General features: G+C 46.9%; 1 protein-coding gene across 4 annotated transcripts in view; it reads left to right on the top strand.

Annotated features, from left to right (window-relative positions):
• Positions 1–21,827, top strand: part of dek (DEK proto-oncogene) — a 66,650-nt gene that overhangs the window by 15,408 nt on the left and 29,415 nt on the right. For 2 of the 4 annotated variants that reach the window (XM_085988917.1, XM_085988914.1), the window contains exons 2-5: positions 9,456–9,616; positions 9,698–9,811; positions 11,131–11,240; positions 15,770–15,864. In XM_085988917.1, coding sequence (XP_085845043.1) covers positions 9,466–9,616; positions 9,698–9,811; positions 11,131–11,240; positions 15,770–15,864 — 470 coding nt within the window. In that variant the 5' untranslated portion in view covers positions 9,456–9,465. The remainder of the gene's footprint in view (positions 1–9,455; positions 9,617–9,697; positions 9,812–11,130; positions 11,241–15,769; positions 15,865–21,827) is intronic. The other 2 variants (XM_085988915.1, XM_085988916.1) reach the window with 2 other exon arrangements.

The following is a 21,827-nucleotide window of genomic DNA, read 5'->3' as shown; positions in this document are numbered from 1 at the left end:
TGCTGGACGCCTACCCACTCCCCCGCATAGCTGATATGGTCAACCAGATCGCGCAGTACCGCGTCTTCTCGACCATTGACCTGAAATCAGCGTACCACCAGCTCCCTATCCGCCCTGAGGACCGCCAGTATACCGCCTTTGAGGCAAACGGCCGCCTCTACCACTTCCTTAGGGTTCCCTTTGGCGCCACCAACGGGGTCTCCGTCTTCCAAAGGGAGATGGACCGGATGGTAGATCAAAATGCGTTGCAGGCCACTTTCCCATATCTGGACAATGTGACCATCTGCGGCCGTGACTTGCAGGACCATGACGCAAACCTCGAAAAATTCCTCCGCACCGCCCAACTCCTGAACCTGACATATAACAAGGAGAAGTGCATATTCCGCACAAACCGCCTCACCATCCTTGGCTGTGTTGTGGAACACGGAGTCATCGGCCCCGACCGGATGCGTCCCCTTATGGAACTCCCACTGCCTCAAGGCCCTGAAGAGGTGCCTAGGGTTTTTCTCCTATTATGCCCAGTGGGTCCCCTACTATGCGGACAAGGCCCATCCGCTGATCAAGTCCACCTCTTTTCCCTTGACGGCAGAGGCCCGCTTAGCCTTCCACCGTATCAAGGAAGACATTGCCAAAGCCACCATGCACACAGTGGACGAATCCATCCCCTTCCAGGTGGAAAGCGACGCGTCCGACTTTGCCCTGGCCGCTACCCTCAATCAGGCGGGGAGACCCGTGGCCGCCTTTTCACGAACCCTCCAAGGCCCGGAGACCAGACACTCCGCTGTTGAGAAGGAGGCCCAGGCGATTGTGGAGGCTGTGCATCATTGGAGGCACTACCTGGCCGGAAAACGATTTACCCTGCTCACGGACCAACGTTCAGTTGCTTTCATGTTTAACAACAAGCAGAGGGGCAAAATCAAAAATGACAAGATCTTGAGGTGGAGAATCGAACTTTCCACCTACAATTACGAGATCTTGTACCGGCCCGGGAAGCTCAATGAACCCCCGGATGCGCTATCGCGTGGCACCTGCGCCAGCGCGCAGATCGATAGACTGCGGGCCCTCCACAATGACCTCTGCCACCCGGGGGTCACCAGGTTCTTCCACTTCATCAAGGCCCGCAACCTGCCTTACTCTATTGAGGAGGTCAGGACCATGACCAGGAACTGCCAAGCCTGCGCTGAGTGCAAACCGCACTTTTATAGACCAGACAGGGCCCACCTGATAAAAGCCACTCGCCCCTTCGAGCGCCTGAGCGTTGATTTTAAAGGGCCTCTCCCCTCCTCCGACCGCAATGTGTACTTCCTCAATATTATTGATGAGTACTCCCGTTTCCCGTTCGCCATCCCCTGCCCGGACATGACCAGTGCCACGGTCATTAAATGTCTGAACGACCTCTTCACCCTGTTCGGTTTCCCCAGCTATATCCATAGCGACCGGGGCTCATCGTTTATGAGCGACGAACTCCGTCAGTACCTGCTAACTAGGGGTATTGCCACAAGCAGGACCACCAGTTACAACCCCCGGGGGAACGGACAGGTGGAAAGAGAAAATGCGACAGTTTGGAAGGCCGCCCTGCTAGCCTTAAAGTCTAGGGCCCTTCCAACCTCCCGCTGGCAGGATGTGCTCCCCGATGCGCTCCACTCTATTCGGTCACTGCCACTAACGCCACCCCTCATGAGAAAATGTTGTCTTCCCAAGGAAGTCCACATCGGGGACATCGCTACCACCCCGCCATGGCTGACGTCCCCAGGGCCGGTCCTACTGAGAAGGCACGTGAGGACCCATAAAACGGACCCCCTGGTCGAGAGGGTCGACCTCCTCCACGCCAACCCCCAGTATGCTTACATTGCATACCCGGACAGGCGGGAGGACACAGTCTCCATAAGAGACCTTGCACCCTCGGGGGCCGCAGTAACTCACTACCACCACCCCCCCCCCCCCCCCCCCCCCCACGATCCGATATCCAGCCCCAGCAGACGGCAGGCCTGGGCCCCGCGACCCGCTCGACATCTACGAGGACGACACGCTGTGCCACAGCCCACGCAGGACTCGACGCCGGAAGCTCCACTACCCCTGCCATCGCCACGCCGATCACAGCGGCAGACAAGACCTCCGGAGAGACTCCAATACACTAACTTTTAATACACTTCACCCCGCCGGACTCAATTTTAAACAAGGGGTGAATGTGGTAAACCACTGTTTGTATTCCACTGTGTACATGCCTGGACATGCCTCGGCTGACTCCTCCCACAAGTCCTAGTATAAAGAGTGACTGCTCCCCAGCCCTTTGTATTTCTGGACCGGTCGACCACTCGAGGCAGACCTTCATTCTTTTGTTAATAAAAGCCTTTAGTTACTCTCTTAACTCTCAGTCTTTTATGAGTAATTGATAGCGCATCAATATGCTCGTGTGATATTGGCAATGCTGCAAGACCACATTTTTTGCCATGCTTAAGGTTGTGTGCTTCAGTCCTTGTGATGATGATGCTTACTAATCCTGATTTCTAAATCAGGATATTCTATAACTTGGAGGGAAACTTGAAGTGTCTTGCTACTCTTGTCCTTCTCAGTGGTAGGGTTCATAGGACTGGGAGGGGCTGTCAAAGTCAGCTCGGTGAGTTGCTGCAGTCAGTTCCTCCTGTAGATGGTGCATACTGCAGCCATTGTGTGCCAGTGGTGGAAGGGGTGGATATTGAGTTCAGTGTCAGGAGCTCTGATCAAGCAAACTGCTTTATGTGGATGATGTCCAGCTGCACTTATCGAGGTGATTATTCCATTACGCTCCTGATTTGAACTTTTTCGATCATGGCGATGCTTTGAGAAGTCAGTGGGTGAGCCACTTGTTGCAGAATATCCAGTCTCTGTCCTGCTCAAGCAACTACGGTGTTGCTATGGTGTCAAGTCCGTGGTGACCAACATTCCCTATAAGCTGTAATGCAAAAGCAAAATACTGTGGATGCTGGAAACCTGAAATAAAAACAGAGTGATGGAAATTCTCAACAGGCCAGGCAGCATCTGTGGAGAGAGAAACCGAGTTAACGTTTCAGGTTGATGACCTTTCGTCAGAACCTTTCATGTTGTTTCATAATTCTCAACAAACATACATTCCATTAAGAAATAAAACTCCATGGAAAAATGATTCATCCGTGGCTAACTAAAGAGGTTAAGAATAGTATTAGATTCAAAGAAGAGGCTTATAATGTTGCCAAAAAGAGAAGTAAGCCTGGGGATTTGGAGAGTTTTAGAAACTAGCAAAGGATGACTAAAAAAGTGATAGAGGGAGAAAATAGAATGAGAGTAAATAAGTAAGAGATATAAAAACCGATTGTAAGCTTCTACAAGTATGTAAAAAGGAAGAGATTGGCATAAGTAAACTTGGGTCCGTTGGAGACTGAGCCAGGAGAAATTATAATGGGGAATAAGGAATTGGCAGAGACGTTGAACACAAACTTTGTATTTCTCTTCACAGTAGAAGACACAAAATCCATGAGAAATAGTGGGGAACCAAGAGTCTAATGAGAGTGAGATAAAGAAAAAGTACTAGAGAAATTAATGAGATTAAAGCTGACAAGTCCCCTGGACCTGACTGTCTACATTCTAGGGTTCTAAAATAGGCGGCTGCCGAGATAGTGGATGCATTGGTTGGATCTTAAAACATTCCCTAGATTCTGAAACTATCCCAGTGGATTGGAATAGTAAATGTAACACCACCATTCAAGAAAGGAGGGAGAGGAAACTGGGAACTACAGGCCAGTTAGCCTGACATCAGTTGTCTGGAAAATGCTGGAATCCATTATTAAGGAAGTGGTAACAGGGCACTGAGAAAATCATATGATTAGGCAAAGTCAACATGGTTTTATGAAAGGGAAATTGTTTGGCAAATCTATTGAGGATGTAACTAGCAGGGTAGATAAAGGGGAACCAGTGGATGTAGTATATCTGGATTTTCAAGTCATTCGATAAGATGCCACATGAAAGGTTTTGCACAAGATAAGTTAGTGGTAATATAGATAGAAGATTGGTTAAAGGACAGAAAACAGGAATAAATGGGTCATTTTCAGGTTGACAGGCTGTTGCTAGTGGTGAGAAACTATTAAATGTTGGTGTTCAGAGGGATTTGGGTGTCCTACACGAAACACAAAGTTAACAAGCAGGTATAGCAAGCAATTAGGAAGGCAAATGGCATGTTGGTCTTTATTGCAAGGGGGTTGGAGCTTAAGAATGAGGAAGTCTTGCTGCAATTGTACAGGTCTTTGGTGAGACCACACCTGGAGTACTGTGCACAGTTTTGGTCTCCACACCCAAGGAAGGATATACAGGTACACTATCCCTTATCCGAAAGCCTTGGGACCAGCTGAGTTTCGGTTTTCAGAATTTTTCGGATTTCAGAAGGTATTATAAGACTGGGAAATTTGTATTTAATATAAATTTTAAAAGTTCAGGCTACCTCTTGCGACTGTTCCGTGTTTCATTCCCCTTCCTGCTTCTCTGGAAAGCCGGATATCGGCTGACTCCTACTAAGCTGGCCCGCAAATCAGGTCGGCGGGTCGGGTCGGGTGGGGGGGGGGGAGAAAAGAATATTGGACGGGGGTTGTGAATCTTTGCAATTCTCTGCCCCAGAGGGCTGTGGATGCTCAGTCGTTGAGTATATTCAAGGCTGAGATCGATAGATTTTTGGACTCTAAGGGAATCAAGGGATATGGAGATCTGACGGGAAAGTGAAGTTGAGGTCGAAGATCAGCCATGATCTTATTGAATGGCAGAGCAGGCTCGAGGGCCCGTATGACTCCTGCTCCTATTTCTTATGAGATCTCCGATTTGTCACACTGCTTGTCTGGCATCCTGTACTGGATGAGCAGAAATTTCCTCCAACAAAATATTGGAAAGACCAAAACCATTGTCTTGGGCTCCTGCTGCAAACTTCATTCCTCAGCCACTGACTCCAGCCTTCTCCCTGGCAACTGCCTGAGGTTGAACCATACTGTTCGCAACCTTGATGTTGTATTTGACTCCAAGATGAGCTTCCGACTACATATCCAATCCATCACCAAGACTGCCTGCTTCCACCTCCGTAACATTGCCAGACTCTGCCCTGCCTCAGCTCATCTGCTGAAACCCTCATCCACGTCTTTGTTGTCGGTAGACTTGACTATTCCAATGCTCTCCTGGCCAGCCTCCCATTTTCCACCTTACATAAACTTAAGCCAATCTGAAAATCTGCTGCCTGCATCCTAATTCGCACCAAGTCTTGTTCACCTCTCACCCCTGTGCTAGCAGACCGACATTGGCTCCTGGTCTGGCAGTGCCTCGATTTTAAACTTCTCCTCCTTGTTTTCAAATCCCTCCATGGCCTAGTCCAGAGGTGGCTGTACCTAACCCTCCTAGTCATTCTATCTGACCCACTGGACAGGACAGAAATAGAACTTGAGCTGCATATTAGTCTCTCCATTTTCACTTCTTGTGGGTCAGAGACAGACCCGAACTGCAGCCAGGGAGAACACAGTAATACTTAATTCAATTTATCAACTCGTAAAAGTGATTCCCCCCAGCCCGATCTTAAAAAGATCTGATGCTAGTGATTTCATGGGCACAAAGGTATTTCTGGTGACATCATTGCCTGATAGGAGCAGCATCTCCTGTATTTCTTGCTGGATCTTTGTTTTTGCCTCTTGATGGAGGTGTACAACTCTGAAAGTCAGTCACATAAGAAATGAAATCCACTTTTATCCCAATTGCTTGTTTAACCAACCAATTCTGACCATCCCATCATAATAAATCCCCAAAACAAATATGCACACTCATTCTCGCTCTTTTTCACTTTCACTCTAGCACACAAGGAGAAGCCCAACTGCTTCATGCTTGGGTTTCTGGTGTTTGTTTTATAGCAGAATGAGGAGCCCTTGATTAAGTTCGCTCATGCAAACACGGAGGAAAAATTGCAAAAAGGAAAGAATGTAAAAAAAAATTACATGCTCTGAGAAAATGTACACCAAAATAGTACATATTTTCCAATGATAACAGGAACTTAAAAAAAAAAAGTGAACAAGTAGTGGGATCATGCACTCCAGACATATCTAGTTTTGCCATTTGGTAACTGGTTGGTATTGCTGCTAGATTTCAAAATAGGAGTCGAGGGCTCTCGGCAAATAATTTGGGAAAGCAAAATCTCTTCCAGCGGCAGGAGCTGGTGAGTGGCCTGCGCAGGACTTCGTGATTCGTGCACATCTGCGCACCTTATGGGGAACCTTGGTGTGCGGCCCTCATCAGCTCACCAAAACTTGCTAAGTGGCCCTCCAGCCCAAATAATTGTCCACCCCTAGCCTAGTCCCTCCCTATCTCTGCAACCTCTTCCAGCCCTACAACACTCTGAGCTCTTCGCTTCTCCAATTCTGGCCTCTTGTGCATCTCCGATTTTAATCGCTGCACCATTGACGGCCTTGCCTTCAGCTGCCTAGGCCCTAAGCTCTGGAATGCCATCCCTAACCATCTCCACCTTTTTTACTCCTCCTTTTAAGATGCCCCTTAAAACCTACCTCTTTCCTAATATTTCTTTGTGGCTTGATGTCAAATTTTGTTAAACGCTAAAGCTCTATATAAATGCAAGTTGTTTTGAGTTAGAGAGGTTTTGTCTTTAGTTAGAGAGGCCATGAGAGATGGGTGTGGGAATTTATATGAAGGGTGAAATTGAGAGAGGACAGAAGTTAGTGAAACCAGAGGAATGGGGCCTTGAGGTGTACGTTGAAATCCTCGAGTATAATAGTTATTCAGTGCAGAAGCTAAGGGAAGAGAGAGGGAAGGTATTGGCATGGTGTAAAATGAGAATTCTAAATTAGGTGAAGGCTGGAAGAGCATAAGGTGTCTGAAGGAGAAGAACTGATGAGGGCCACTTGTATACCTCGTTTGTCTGCAAGGATATCAATGAAATTGTTCACGAGGAGCTTGTGGATGGCAAGGCCTTGTTCACATTCTGGGTACAATGGTAGCCAAGAGCAGAGAATGAGGTAATTCTCTGGTTTGCTGCTCACAGTGCCGGTGGCAATAATGCCTCCAATAATATTTTAACCTTGCTTTTTAGTTTTGATATATAGGGATTGACTCTGGGAGCATGGAAAACTTTGCAGAAATTGTATGGCAGTGCAAGTGGCCAAGTCAGATTTCCCATTGCCTAATGCATGTTCAAATAACATTAGTTCAGTGAGAAATCATTCAGTAAGTGAGAATTTTGTATTTAAATATTGTACAAGAGATGAGATTCCAGATAATGCTGTGTGTTGGAGAGAGTTTCACAGACATAGAAACATAGAAGATAGGAGCAGGAGTAGGCCATTCGGCCCCTCGAGCCTACTCCGCCATTCAATGAGATCATGGCTGATCATCCAAACTCAGTACCCCGTCCCTGCCTTCTCCCCATATCCCTTGATCCCTTTAGCCTTAAGAAATATATCTAACTCCTTCTTGAATATATTTAATGAATTGGCCTCAACTGCCTTCTGTGGTAGAGAATTCCACAGGTTCACCACTCCCTGGGTGAAGAAATTCCTCCTCATCTCTGTCCTAAATGGCTTACCCCTTATCTTTAGACTGTGACCCCTGGTTCTGGACTCCCCCGCCATTGAGAACATCCTTCCAGCATCTAGTCTGTCTAGTCCTGTTAGAATTTTATAATTTCCACAAGATCCCCTCTCATTCTTCTAAACTCCAGCGAGTATAAACCCAATCGACCCAATCTCTCCTCATACGTCATTCCTGCCATCCCAGGTATCAGTCTGGTGAATCTTTGCTGCACTCCCTCCATGGCAAGAACATCCTTCCTCAGATAAGGCGACCAAAACTGCACACAAAAGGTGTGGTCTCGCCAAGGCCCTGTATAACTGCAGCAAGACATCCTTGTTCCTGTACTCTAATCCTCTCGCTACGAAGGCCAACATACCATTTGCCTTCTTAACTGCCTGCTGCACCTGCATGCTTACCTTCAGCGACTGGTGCACAAGGACACGCAGGTCTCGTTGCACTTCCCCCTTCTCCCAATCTATTGCCGTTCAGATAATCTGCCTTCCTGTTTTTGCCACCAAAGTGGATAACCTCACATTTATCCACATTATACTGCATCTGCCCAATCACCCAACCTGTCCAGGCAGAAGAAATTGTTTGTAAAGTCTTGCTGGTGGTAATTTGTGCAGAGGATTTGGATCCGTAAAGAATGTCAATAATTTCCTCTGGTGGGGGAGTCCAGAACAAGGGGGCATAACCTTAAAATTAAAGCTAGTCTGTACAGGGGTGATGTCAGGAAGCACTTCTTCACACAAAGGGTAGTTGAAATCTAGAAAATTATTTCTCTTTCCCCCCCCCCCCCCCCCCCCCAGTAAGCTTTTGGGGCCAGGTCAGTTGAAAATTTCAAAACTGAGATTGATAGATTTTTATTAGGTAAGGGTATTAAGGTTTACGGAACCAAGACAGATAGATGAAGTTAAGTTACAGATCAGCCGTGATATAATTGAATGGCAGAACAGGCTGAATGGCCTACTCCTGTTCCCATGTTCCTAATGTTGAAGCAGCAAATTTTTTTGAAACTAAAACTAGTAGTTTTGTATGTGTAATGATCCTAGCTTCATAACTCAAGAACTGATAACTTTATGTCCATTCTGATGCAGTTGGTCAGTTTAAAATGTGGATGCCAAATGAAAGTTCTTTGTCCCGTATCATATTGGGATTTTAGCAACCTTTTTATATTTTTTTTGAAAAAGGAATTTGGGGAAAAAAGAATGTTCTTTTTGGGATAGGGGAAATTTACCTAGTGAATGCCCAGAAAATAAAACGATCTGTTTGTGTGAAAGTGTGATGCCCCGAGTAGCTGCAACAGTAGTGTGCTGACTGCTAATTTGGGAGACTCAAAATTTAAAACTTTATCTTAATGTATGTATTTAAATTTTTATCCCACACACTGGCTTCAATCTTTGGATGAGCAAATTTTGGATGAGCCAGTGGTGGAAAATTTGTCACGAGAGCTCCCTTTTCTATGGAAGTTTGCCTCCTGAGAAGTCATCCAAGGCATTTAAGTTGCCTCCTAACTTGGAAAGAATAAGAAAAAAGACTGACATACTGAAAAGTTGAAGTATTAAAGGAGTGATTTTATATATTTCTGACTGATACAAAAATGTGATATTGGTGAACAGCAAAATTCTAATATGTATATTGTGCATTAATTGTGGAATCTTCAGTAAACTTATTTGTGTTTTCTGTTAAGTTCTTACTATTAGTGGACTTTTGCACAGTTCAGATCTGGTCACTGGCCCCTGATAATATCGTTTTCTCTTTCCATATATTGTTATTTATACATTAGTATGCTTAGAGCTGCATAATTTAAGCAGATCATGATGCATTCCAGATACATTTTGTAAATATACTAAAGCCAGCTTCCCATGAGCTGATGTTCATTTCCTCTGTATTGATAGACATTCTACTATGTCAGCAGAAGCAGATTCAAAGATGGCTACACTTGAGAGAGGGGGCAAGGCTGAAGGAACAAAGAGGAGAAATAAGCCGGACAAGCCTTCCACAAAAGTAGAAGAAAAAGATGAAAAATTGGAGAGTGAAGAGGAGGAGGAGGAGAGGGGTAAAATGCAAATCAGTACTACTGATTTTAAGAGTTTGAAGCCAAATCTTATTTACAGGAATACTGTTTTTAATGTTGCAGTTGGATTATTGGAAAGAAGTCCCATCGTAGAGGGAAAAAGGGAAAAGAAAAAAGTGGAAAGACTGTCTTTGCAAGTGACACCGTCTGCAAAAGAGACGTTCAGTATTCCCGAAGGTAAACATTTTAAAGCTTTGTGCTTGTAATGGCCTGGATTTTTGTTGTGCTTGATTTTTTTTATGTTTAGGAGGCCAGGAGAAAGGTTTTGGAACTTGGTGATTTAAATGGGTTGCGTATAATCCATGACAGAGCAGGTTATTGTACATGGTCTGTGGAAGGAGCAGGCATGATGGTCTGAAAGGCTTTATCTCATTCCACGCTTTATGTTCTTGGGTGAAGCAAATGTGGAATACAAATCCAAGAACTGCAGTGTAGAAGTAGGTTGCTGTGATCTATTGTGTTCTGATTGTAAAAGCAGACTTTAAAGGAAAATAAGATTAACCAATATGGTGTGCAATATGCTGTTGCTAAAAAAGACCGTTATAATATCTGGGGAAGGACCTTTATGTGGCAGTCATGGGTCGTTTGCTCTGTTCTCGGAAGCTGTGTGTGTCGCAACTATATGGTTGAAAAATTTGACCGTTAGAAATAATACTTGTGTAGTAGTTGGATTTTTTTGTGAATTTTTTTTAGCCAGATGGATTTCTTTCGAAGGGGAAGAGAATTCTCAATTTTAAAAATTCTTGTTTGAGTATTTCAACAAATTTTAATCTGTTGAATTAACAAGGCTGTATTTGTGCAGAATAACCCCTCCAATTGGATGTATTTAATGTTTATTACTTATGTAAGATTTCTGCTAGTTTTTTTCCTCCCCATCTACAGGTGTTGATTCCTTGCTGGGTTATACTTCCACAGGCATGAGTTGCCCACTGGTACCTCACCCAAGTGCCCATTCTTCATGTGTGAGCTGAGATGATGAGCATTGGCATACTGTTCAACTAAATGGAGCATCACACCAAAGAATGATCCTTTACTCATCCAGTGTACTCCAGCAAGAGTCACTGGATAGCGAGCACAAAGAGGAATCTTAGCCATTTTGCTTTTTGTTTTCTCCTCTCTCTCTGGTTGCTGAGGCCTAAAAGGATATGCTGATAAGGTTAGATGAAGTAAGGTGGGAGGAGGCTTGTGTGGGGCATAAGCATCGCATAGACCAATTGGGACGAATGACCTGTTTTTAGTGCTGTAAATTCTATTGTAGCTCGACTACTGTCCCATCTGAGATAACTAATTTAGCACTGCCTGGGGATTGAAGCTGAAAGTTTCCTGCGCTGTAAAGCTCAGCTCTTCACTGACTTAACCAGTTGAGCTATTGGAAGAATCCTGATTAGTTAATTTTGCTTTACATAATGACTAGCTAATTGTCTTGGAGCCATTGTGCGAATAACAAAAAAAGAACTACATACAAACAGTGATCTATGAATTTTTGTTATGATCAGGTAAAGGCACAAAGCTGGGAGAAATAGAGAGGATACAGTATTTCATGGGCAAAACTAAGGCCGAAGATCTCAAATCTCTTCACAAAGTCCTATACAACAGGCCAGGTTCGGTAAGAAGACCAAAAATATAGTACTGTACTTGAGGTTGATCATTTTAAGTAGTCTATCTGTTATATGAGCAAAAGCAAAATAAAATTTTACAATTTCTTTTAACTTTAGGAAGGATCTCATATTTAAAATTGTTTATCTGCACATGGGAACTAAGTTAATCAGTGGCTAAAATATGCTTTTTATTGTGGAGAGGAATTTTCTGTCTGTCCTGAAGGGGCTAACTCCTTGCAGGGGTACAATTCATCAGGTGCTATTATGCATGTGTGAGCCTTAAGTAACAGAGGCTGGAATTTTGAGGGGGTCAGTGGGCGTGATCAGTGGTGGGTCGGGTGGGACACTTTTTTTTTTCCCCCCCCCCAGCGGGCCAGGACCCCACTGTGAACCTGCCGCCACGCACCTTTCCCCGATCTCGGGTCTGTCGTCGCTGAACAGACCCAACACACAACGGCGGGTTCACAGTGGGGGATTAGTGGCTTGTTTAGAGTCACTTACGAATGAATTTCAGCTCGTCCACGCTGGTCGTGGACCATGTCTGTCAAGCTGAGGCAGGAGTTCAGTGGCCATTGAATCAGCTGATGGATTGACCGCTTCACATGTACAGTAAAAGCTCCCATCATAGTGATATCTTCCCTCAGCCACAAGCTCTTCCTCACCTGCATTTCCACAACAGATTCACCATTCACACAAGTCTCCATCCAATCTGACCGTATTACCTCTCACACCATTGACAGATCACTTCTGTCATCTCTACTTCACCTGCCGTCAATTCCATCAGCATGGGTGCCCTTTATACTCTCTCACCTTGGTCCTCATACTCCTACCACGATCAGTCCCAGTACCAGCAGCACCAACAACAACATCAACCTTCTGTGCGATCATCTGATGCTGCACAGAACAGAGGGCATCAGCACCCGACCACATTGCTGCCAGGGATGGCCTCCCCATGGCCAGATTTACTTCACTTGATAGAAACATAGAAAAATAGGAGCAGGAGTAGGCCCTTCGAGCCTGCTCCGCCATTCAGTATGATCATGGCTGATCCTCTATCTCAATATCATATTCCTGAGTTCTCCCCATACCCCTTGATGTCTTTTGTGTCTAGAAATCTATCTATCTCCTCCTTAAATATATTCAGTGACTTGGCCTCCACAGCCTTCTGTGGTAGAGAATTCCACAGGTTCACTACCCTCTGAGTGAAAAAATTTCTCCTCATCTCAGTCCTAAATGTCCTACCCTGTATCCTGAGACTGTGACTCCTCATTCTAGACCCCCCAGCCAGGGGAAACATCTTTCCTGCATCCAGTCTGTCTAGCCCTGTCAGAATTTTATACGTTTCAATGAGATCCCCTCTCATTCTTCTAAACTCTAGTGAAGACAGGCCTAGTTGACCTAATCTCTCCTCATAAGACAGTCCTGCCATCCCAGGAATCAGTCTGGTGAACCTTCGCTGCACTCCCTCTATGGCAAGTATATCCTTTCTTAGGTAAGGAGACCAAAACTGCACACAGTACTCCAGGTGTGGTCTCACCAAGGCCCTGTACAACTGTAGTAAGACATCCTTGCTCCTGTACTCTCATCCTCTTGTAATGAAGACCAACATACCATTTGCCTTCCTAACTGCTTGCTGCACCTACATATTTGCTTTCAGTGACTGGTGTACAAGGACACCCAGGTTCCTTTGTACATCAGCGTTTCCCAATCTAGCACCATTTAAATAATACTCTACCTCTCTGTTTTTCCTACCGAAGTGGATAACTTCACATTTATCCACGTTATACTGCATCTGCCATGTATTTGCCCACTCAATCAACTTGTCTAAATCGCCTTGAAGCCTCTTTGCATCCTCCTCACAACTCACAATCCCAGCTAGTTTCGTGTCATCAGCAAACTTGGAACTATTACATTTAGTTCCCTCATCCAAATCATTGATATATATTGTGAATAGCTGGGGCCCAAGCACTGATCCCTGCGGTAACCCACGAGTCACTACCTGCCACCCCGAAAAAGACCCATTTATTCCTACTCTCTGTTTCCTGTCTGTTAAACAATTTTCAATCCAGGCCAGTATATTACCCCCAATCCCATGTGCTTTAATTTTGCACACTAACCTCTTATGTGGGACTTTATCAAAGGCCTTGTGAAAATCCAAATACAGTACACCACATCCACTTATCTATTCTACAAGTTACATCCTCAAAAAACTCCAGTAGGTTTGTCAAACACGATTTCCTTTCATAAATCCATGTTGACTTTGTCTAATCCCGTTGATATTTTCGAAGTGTCCTGTTATCACATCCTTTATATTAGACTCTAGCATTTTCCCTACTGATGCTAGGCTAACCCGGTCTGTAGTTCCCTGTTGTCTCTCTCCTTTTTTAAATAGTGGGGTTACACTTACCATCCTCCAATCTATAGGAACTGTTCCGTAATCTATAGAATTTTGGAAGATGACAACCAATGCATCCACTATGTCCATGGCTACCTCTTTTAGTACTCTGGGATGCAGATTATCAGACCCTGGGGATTTATCAGCTTTCAGTCCCATTAATTTCTCCAGCACTTTTTTTACTAATACTAATTTCCTTTAATTCCTCCTTCTCACTAGACCCTTGGTTCCCTCACATTTCTGGGAAGCTATTTGTGTCCTCTTCCAGAACCAAAGTATTTGTTTAATTGCTCTGCCATTACCTTGTTCCCCATTATAAATTCTCCCGTTTCTGACTGTAAGGGACCTACATTTGTCTTCACTAATCTTTTTCTTTTTACATACCTGTAGAAGCTTTTACAATCTGCTTTTCTGTTCCTTGCAAGTTTACTCTCATACATTATTTTTCCCCTCTTAATCAATCTTTTGGTCCTTTTTTGCTGAACTCTAAACTGCTCCCAATCCTCAGGTTTGCTACTTTTTTTGGCAACTTTATATGACTCCTGTTTGGATCTAATACTATCCTTAACTTCTTTTATTAGCCATGGTTGGGCTGCTTTTCCCTTTGTGTTTTTGCACCAGAAAGGAATGTATAACTGTTGCAATTCATGCATTTGTTCCTTAAATGTTAGCCATTGCCTATCCACCGTCATGCCTTTTAATGAAGCTCCCCAATCTATCATAGCCAACTCACTCCTCATACCATCATAGCTTCCTTTGTTTAGATTTAGGACCCTGGTTTCGGATTGGACTTCTTCACTTTCCATTTTAATGAAGAATTCTATCATGTTATGGTCACTCCTCCCTAAAGGACCCCACACAACGAGATGCTGTACACCCTGGCTGCCACATGATGCGCCACGTTGGCACCACCCCACACCAACACCATAAAGCATCCCTACAATGTCCAAGCCATTCCTTTCACACTCAGCACCATTGCGGGGGGGTACCATTATGGCTCTCCATTCACTGCAACTCACCAAGCCACTTCCAAAGGTGTGCACAAATCTGTCCAAGAACGCAGAGTGTTGAAAATAAAGGTTTCAATGTTTGACACCACATTAACAGAAACTTTACATTGAACATTGCATAAAACACCCAAGTGCCTACCCTTGTGTGTTGTTGGTTGGTATGCTTGCACTAGGATGAGGGTGAGTGAGGGGTGGCTAGTGAGATGGGGAAGTGATAATGTGGATAGAGAGGGATGGGTGGAGGTGCAAGGTAAGTTGCTGTGAGTAAGGATGTGCAGGGGTAGGGAAGGCAGAGTGATGGGGATGAGGTTGAGTGTGGCTTTGTACTAACCTTTTGTGATCTACTGAGATCATTGAAACTTTTGCGGCACCGCACCAAGGTCCTCCTGACCACATTCCTACTTGTGTCCTCCTCTGCAATGTGCAACCAGGCTGTGTTAATCTCCTAGGGAGGTCTCTTCCGCCCATGGGAAGGGAAGAGGACCTCCCTGTGTGCTGTGACTCCCTCCATAAGCATATGAAGGGAGTCATGGGAGAGCCTGGGCGCAGCCCTGTGCCTTTGTGCAGTCATTGTCAGTGTTTGCAGCACCTCCAATGTTGTAGAACACTGACCGCACAAATGTCAAAATAAATTTGGCCGGGGTCCTGTTGTCACCAGATCCGCTTCCTCTAATTGGCTGGGACACGCGCTGGGCGGGCTTAACAAGCCCAATTGATAGAGCCAGCAACGGGGTTGCGACCCGCCACTGATATCACCCACCACCGACCCGCTGAGGTTAGTAAAATCCGACCATAGTATTTGTGGATGGTATCACAGTCCAACCCGATCTTGTCCTGACCTGAATTTCACACACATGCACTTCCAGCAGGCTATTCCTCCCTCCCAAACCCAGGGGAGCCGAGGCCAATGGCTAACTCGACGCAGACTGGGGATGAAACCTGGGACAATCCTAGTTTGTGTGGCTCAGCTACGCAGTTGCTCATATGCTTCGTAAATAAAAATTTTACTTTTAGAAGTGGAGGAGTGATGCCTTTTGATATACTCGGGTCCATGGTCTGTATGTCATGAAAATTATTTTAAATCATTATTAATGAGTTGTAATGCTTTTGTGTCCTTTTGAATTCTTTCCAGATTGCCACATTGAAAAAAAACATTCGTCTGTTTACTGGGTTCTCATTTGAAAGCGGCAGTGACCAGCACAAGAAAAAAGAAGAGGTACTGAAAAAGTGAGTGACCAAATATTCAGTTCCTCCCTCCCCCTTTCCCCTTACACCCGACTAAGAGCAGAAGTCCCAAGACGGCATAACCTGTTGGTGGGCAAGGATGTTAGGATGTGTTGCTTATTACCTCGATCACCAGCAAACATTTAGGTTTAAACTAGCTGCACATCATATTCTGTGAATGAAATTTGCAATCCCAGGTGCAAGTATACCAAAATTATTATACAATATAATTGACCAAAAATAGCATTTGAAGGTTAAGTTGGTAGAGAATAACTGATCTACTGCACATATGCAGTAGTTATTAGCATTTGTTCATTCTGTTGGAAGATCACCTCCCAGCTGGAGAGCAAAATAGAACATGTCGAGCCCTGGATGCCACAGAAACTGGCTAAAAGAAATTCCCTATTTTATTTGACTCATGTCTTATTAGCAGAAAGGTCTATGGGCCAATAATTGACTCCTTGCTTGGCATCGGGTCGGCTTGCAGTGGGAACGTTCAACTCGGCCATTATACTCTTTAAAAGAGAGATGTGTAAAGTCAGCACCATGACAATATGTTATTGCTGAGTACTGAGAAAACTCCTGAAATGGTGATTTGTTATTTAATTGTTTTTCCTTCAGAGAAAGTGAGGAAATCTATTTACCCTATTACAAAGTAGCTGATTGCCTCTCTCTATTGTGAAGACAGGTGTTAAGTCATTCACTCCAATCAACAATGGCACTTAATGCAATTTTAAAAACTAGAGGGGAGAAATTCAGCACCGTAGTGCCTGGCAGGGGTGCTAACGGGGCACTGAGGTAGTAGCGGCGTGGCAAGTTGAATCCAGCGCCGCATGCCAAATCCGGTGCGCACCCCCCCCCCCCCCCCCCCCCCCCGTAGCACCGCTGCTGTGAGTTTGCGTCGGGGCTTTAGCACCAGGCAGATTGTGACATCGGTGAGTGTGTGCAACGCTCACTGGGCGCCCGATCTGAGAAATTGAGTATCGCCCCTTGCTTTAGCGCCTCATCTCAACAGCGACAGGGCGAGGAAGCGTGAAGCAGTCGGTAGCCAGTTCCAGGGGGCGCTACTTAAAGGGATTATGAGTAATGAGTTGCAGCTCTCAGGTTAGTGCTGTTTCACTGTTTCCATGTCAGTTTGACATTGTGCAACAGTTTAAATCATTCATTTAAAGGTTGTTTAGTCTCCGGAGTGTTGTGGCTACTAAAAATTAGTTACATTTCTCACAATATATCAAAGTGCTACACTTAGTTACATTAATGGGGGCTGCAACATGATATTGTTAACATCTCAGAGTTCGCTGTCCATCGCTGTATCCGGGAAGTCACAGAGGCTCTCTACAGTAGGAGAAGGGACTACATTTCCTTCCCCATCACCAGAGAGAAGCAGGACGAGCATGCATGTGGCTTTGCCAGGATAGAGGGATTCCCCATGGTGCAGGGCACCATTGACTGCATCTACGTGGCTTTGCGGGCACCACATAACGATCCTGAGATCTTCCGTAACTGCAAAGGCTACCACTTGATTAATGTGCAGTTGGTGTGCAACCACACACAGCGAATTCTCAGTGTGAATGCCCGCTATCCTGGCAGTAGCCACGATGCCTTCATCCTGCGCCAGCACTCTTTCAGCCACCAAGTCAAGATCGCGGCTGGCTGGTCGGAGACAAGGGCCATCTGCTGTCCACCTGACTCATGATCCCCCTCCGCAACCCCAACACTCCTGCCCAGCACTCATCATGAGACCCATGCCACCACCAGGAACATCATCGAGCAGACCATCGGGGTACTCAAGCAATGGTTCTGTTGCCTTGACCACTTGGGAGGAGCCCTCCAGTACTCTGCTAAGCGGGTGTCCCATTTCATCGTCGTCTGCTGCATGCTCCACAATTCGGCCATCATGAGGGCCCAGCCCTCGCCACCAGGGATTGTGGGACCACCTCAGGAGGAAGAGGAACAGGAGCGAGGGAGAAGGCGGCCATTCAGTCGGAAGGATGGTCCATTACCGCCTCATCAGACTGCGGTTCCAATAAATTTAAACTCCAGATCCCCGTTGCTCACCATATCCCCATCATTCCATCCCAGTCGCAGGCCATTTCACAACGCAAAGCTGAAATGAGACACGCCACAAAATAATCCAAACTGAATTAATAAATTTGTCAATAATCAGTTAACACATATTTACAACAACAATATTAACTGTTCACCCTTGTGCAATCCCTTAGTGCCTCTCGTTACTGTGCCTTTGCCTACTCTAGTGCTCCAGTTGCTGCAGCAGGGCTGGTGGAAGGCTGCTGAGTGTCCGTGTGGGAAACTTCAGATGGCCTTGCAGGACGCCCTCGACCAGCTCTGAGCCTGAAAGGCCCAGCTGTGGACTGCACCATCTCAGCATGGGCAGCAGCAGTCTCTGATGGAAGGTCGCAAATGTAATGCCACTATTCAAGAAAGGGAGAGAAAAAACAGGGAACTACAGGCCAGTTAGCCTGACATCAGTCATCAGGAAAATGCTGGAATCCATTGTTAAGGAAGTGGTATCAGGGCACTTAGAAAATCATAACATGATTAGGCAGAGTCAATGTGGTTTTATAAAGGGAAATCATGTTTGACAAATTTATTATCGTTTTTTGAGGATATAACTAGCAGGGTAGATAAAGGGGAACCAGTGGATGTAGTATATTTGGATTTCCAAAAGGCATTCGATAAGGTGCTGCGTAAAAGGTTATTGCACAAGATTAGGGCTCATGGGGTTGGGGGTAATATAGCAGCATGGATAGAGGATTAGTTTACGGACAGAAAACAGAGTAAGGATAAACGTATCTTTTTCAGGTTGGCAGGCTGTAACGAGTGGGGTGCCGCAAGGATCAGTGTTGGGGCCTCAGCTATTTACAATCTGATGTGCTATCAATTACTCATAAAAGACTGAGAGTTAGAAGAGTAACCAAAGGCTTTTATTAACAACAGAATGGAGGTCTGCCTCGAGTGGTCGACCGGTCCAGGATACAAGGGCTGGGGAGCAGTCACCTTTATACTAGGACCTGTGGGAGGAGTCAGCCGAGGCATGTCCAGGCATGTACACAGTGGAATACAAACAGGACAAACGGGAATACAAACAGTGGTTTACCACATTCACCCCTTGTTTAAAATTGAGTCCGGCGGGGTGAAGTGTATTAAAAGTTAGTGTATTGGAGTCTCTCCGGAGGTCTTGTCTGCCGCTGTGATCGGCGTGGCGACGGCAGGGGTAGTGAAGCTTCCGGCGTCGAGTCCAGCGTAGGCTGTGGCACCGGCGTGTCGTCCTCGTAGATGTCGAGCGGGTCGTGGGGCCCAGGCCTGCCGTCTGCTGGGGCTGGATATCGGATCGTGGGGGGGGGGGTGGTAGTGGGTAGTGGGTTACTGTGGTCCCCGAGGGTGCAAGGTCTCTTATGGAGACTGTGTCCTCCCGCCCGTCCGGGTATGCGATGTAAGCATACTGGGGGTTGGCGTGGAGGAGGTCGACCCTCTCGACCAGGGGGTCCGTTTTATGGGTCCTCACGTGTCTTCTCAGTAGGACCGGCCCTGGGGACGTCAGCCATGGCGGTAGCGATGTCCCTGATGTGGACTTCCTTGGGAAGACAAACATTTTCTCATGAGGGGTGGCGTTAGTGGCAGTGCAGAGCAGTGACCGAATAGAGTGGAGCGCATCGGGGAGCACATCCTGCCAGCGGGAGGTTGGAAGGCCCCTAGACTTTAAGGCTAGCAGGACGGCCTTCCAAACTGTCGCATTTTCTCTTTCCACCTGTCCGTTCCCCCGGGGGTTGTAACTGGTGGTCCTGCTTGTGGCAATACCCCTAGTTAGCAGGTACTGACGGAGTTCATCGCTCATAAACGATGAGCCCCGGTCGCTATGGATATAGCTGGGGAAGCCGAACAGGGTGAAGAGGTTGTTCAGACATTTAATGACCGTGGCACTGGTCATGTCCGGGCAGGGGAAGGCGAACGGGAAACGGGAGTACTCATCAATAATATTGAGGAAGTACACATTGCGGTCGGAGGAGGGGAGAGGCCCTTTAAAATCAACGCTAAGGGGCGAGTGGCTTTTATCAGGTGGGCCCTGTCTGGTCTATAAAAGTGTGGTTTGCACTCAGCGCAGACTTGGCAGTTCCTGGTCATGGTCCTGACCTCCTCAATAGAGTAAGGCAGGTTGCGGGCCTTGATGAGGTGGAAGAACCTGGTGACCCCCGGGTGGCAGAGGTCATTGTGGAGGACCCGTAGTCTATCGATCTGCGCGCTGGCGCAGGTGCCACGCGATAGCGCATCCGGGGGTTCATTTAGCTTCCCGGCCCGGTACAAGATCTCGTAGTTGTAGGTGGAAAGTTCGATTCTCCACCTCAAGATCTTGTCATTTTTGATTTTGCCCCTCTGCTTGTTGTTAAACATAAAAGCAACTGAACGCTGGTCAGTGAGCAGGGTAAATCGTTTTCCGGCCAGGTAGTGCCTCCAATGACGCACAGCCTCCACAATCGCCTGGGCCTCCTTCTCAACAGCGGAGTGTCTGGTCTCCGGGCCTTGGAGGGTTCGTGAAAAGAAGGCCACGGGTCTCCCCGCCTGATTGAGGGTAGCGGCCAGGGCAAAGTCGGACGCGTCGCTTTCCACCTGGAAGGGGATGGATTCGTCCACTGCGTGCATGGTGGCTTTGGCAATGTCCTCCTTGATACGGTGGAAGGCTAAGCGGGCCTCTGCCGTCAAGGGAAAAGAGGTGGACTTGATCAGCGGACGGGCCTTGTCCGCATAGTAGGGGACCCACTGGGCGTAATAGGAGAAAAACCCTAGGCACCTCTTCAGGGCCTTGAGGCAGTGGGGCAGTGGAAGTTCCATAAGGGGACGCATCCGGTCGGGGTCGGGGCCGATGACTCCGTGTTCCACAACACAGCCAAGGATGGCGAGGCGGTTTGTGCGGAATATGCATTTCTCCTTGTTATATGTCAGGTTTAGGAGTTGGGCGGTGCGGAGGAATTTTTCGAGGTTTGCGTCATGGTCCTGCAAGTCACGGCCGCAGATGGTCACATTGTCCAGATATGGGAAAGTGGCCTGCAACGCATTTTGATCTACCATCCGGTCCATCTCCCTTTGGAAGATGGAGACCCCGTTGGTGACGCCAAAGGGAACCCTAAGGAAGTGATAGAGGCGGCCGTTTGCCTCAAAGGCAGTGTACTGGCGGTCCTCAGGGCGGATGGGGAGCTGGTGGTACGCTGATTTCAGGTCAATGGTCGAGAAGACGCGGTACTGCGCGATCTGGTTGACCATATCAGCTATACGGGGGAGTGGGTAGGCGTCCAGCAGGGTGTAGCGATTTATTGTCTGGCTGTAGTCGATGACCAGGCGCTGCTTCTCGCTGGTCTTAACGACCACAACCTGGGCTCGCCAGGGGCTGGTGCTGCCCTCAATAATCCCTTCTTTCAGGAGCCGCTCCACTTCGGTTTTAATGAAAACCCTGTCCCCGGCACTGTATCGCCTGCTCTTTGTGGCGATGGGCTTACAGTCGGGGGTGAGGTTAGCAAACAGTGGTGGGGGGGTGACTCTGAGTGTGGAGAGGTTGCACCTGGTGCGCGGCGGGCAATTTGGAAGCTGCTGGCTGCGGACTGTGAGTGGGGGGTAGGGGTCCACCGTACGCCATCGTAACACTTTTAAGGTGGCACTGAAAATCTAACCCCAGCAGGACGGCAGCGCAGAGGTCAGGCAGGACCAGAAGTTTAAAATGATCGTACACGGTCCCGTCTACTACGAGTGTCACCACGCAGTAGCCGCCGATGTCCGCCGACTGGGACTCGGAGGCCATAGAAATCCGCTGTTGTGCAGGCAGGACTGGGAGAGAGCAACGCCGCACCGTGTCGGGGTGGATGAAGCTCTCCGTGCTCCCAGAGTCAAAAAGGCAGATTGTATCGTGACCATTTACCTTAATGTCCATTGTGGAACTGGCCAGTTGGTGCGGTCTC

The sequence above is a fragment of the Somniosus microcephalus genome, chromosome 5, assembly GCF_052327205.1.
Source record: "Somniosus microcephalus isolate GS21.2 chromosome 5, FLI_Smic_1.0, whole genome shotgun sequence".
Lineage (NCBI taxonomy): Eukaryota > Metazoa > Chordata > Chondrichthyes > Squaliformes > Somniosidae > Somniosus > Somniosus microcephalus.
This window is presented reverse-complemented; position numbering and strand designations above follow the sequence as displayed.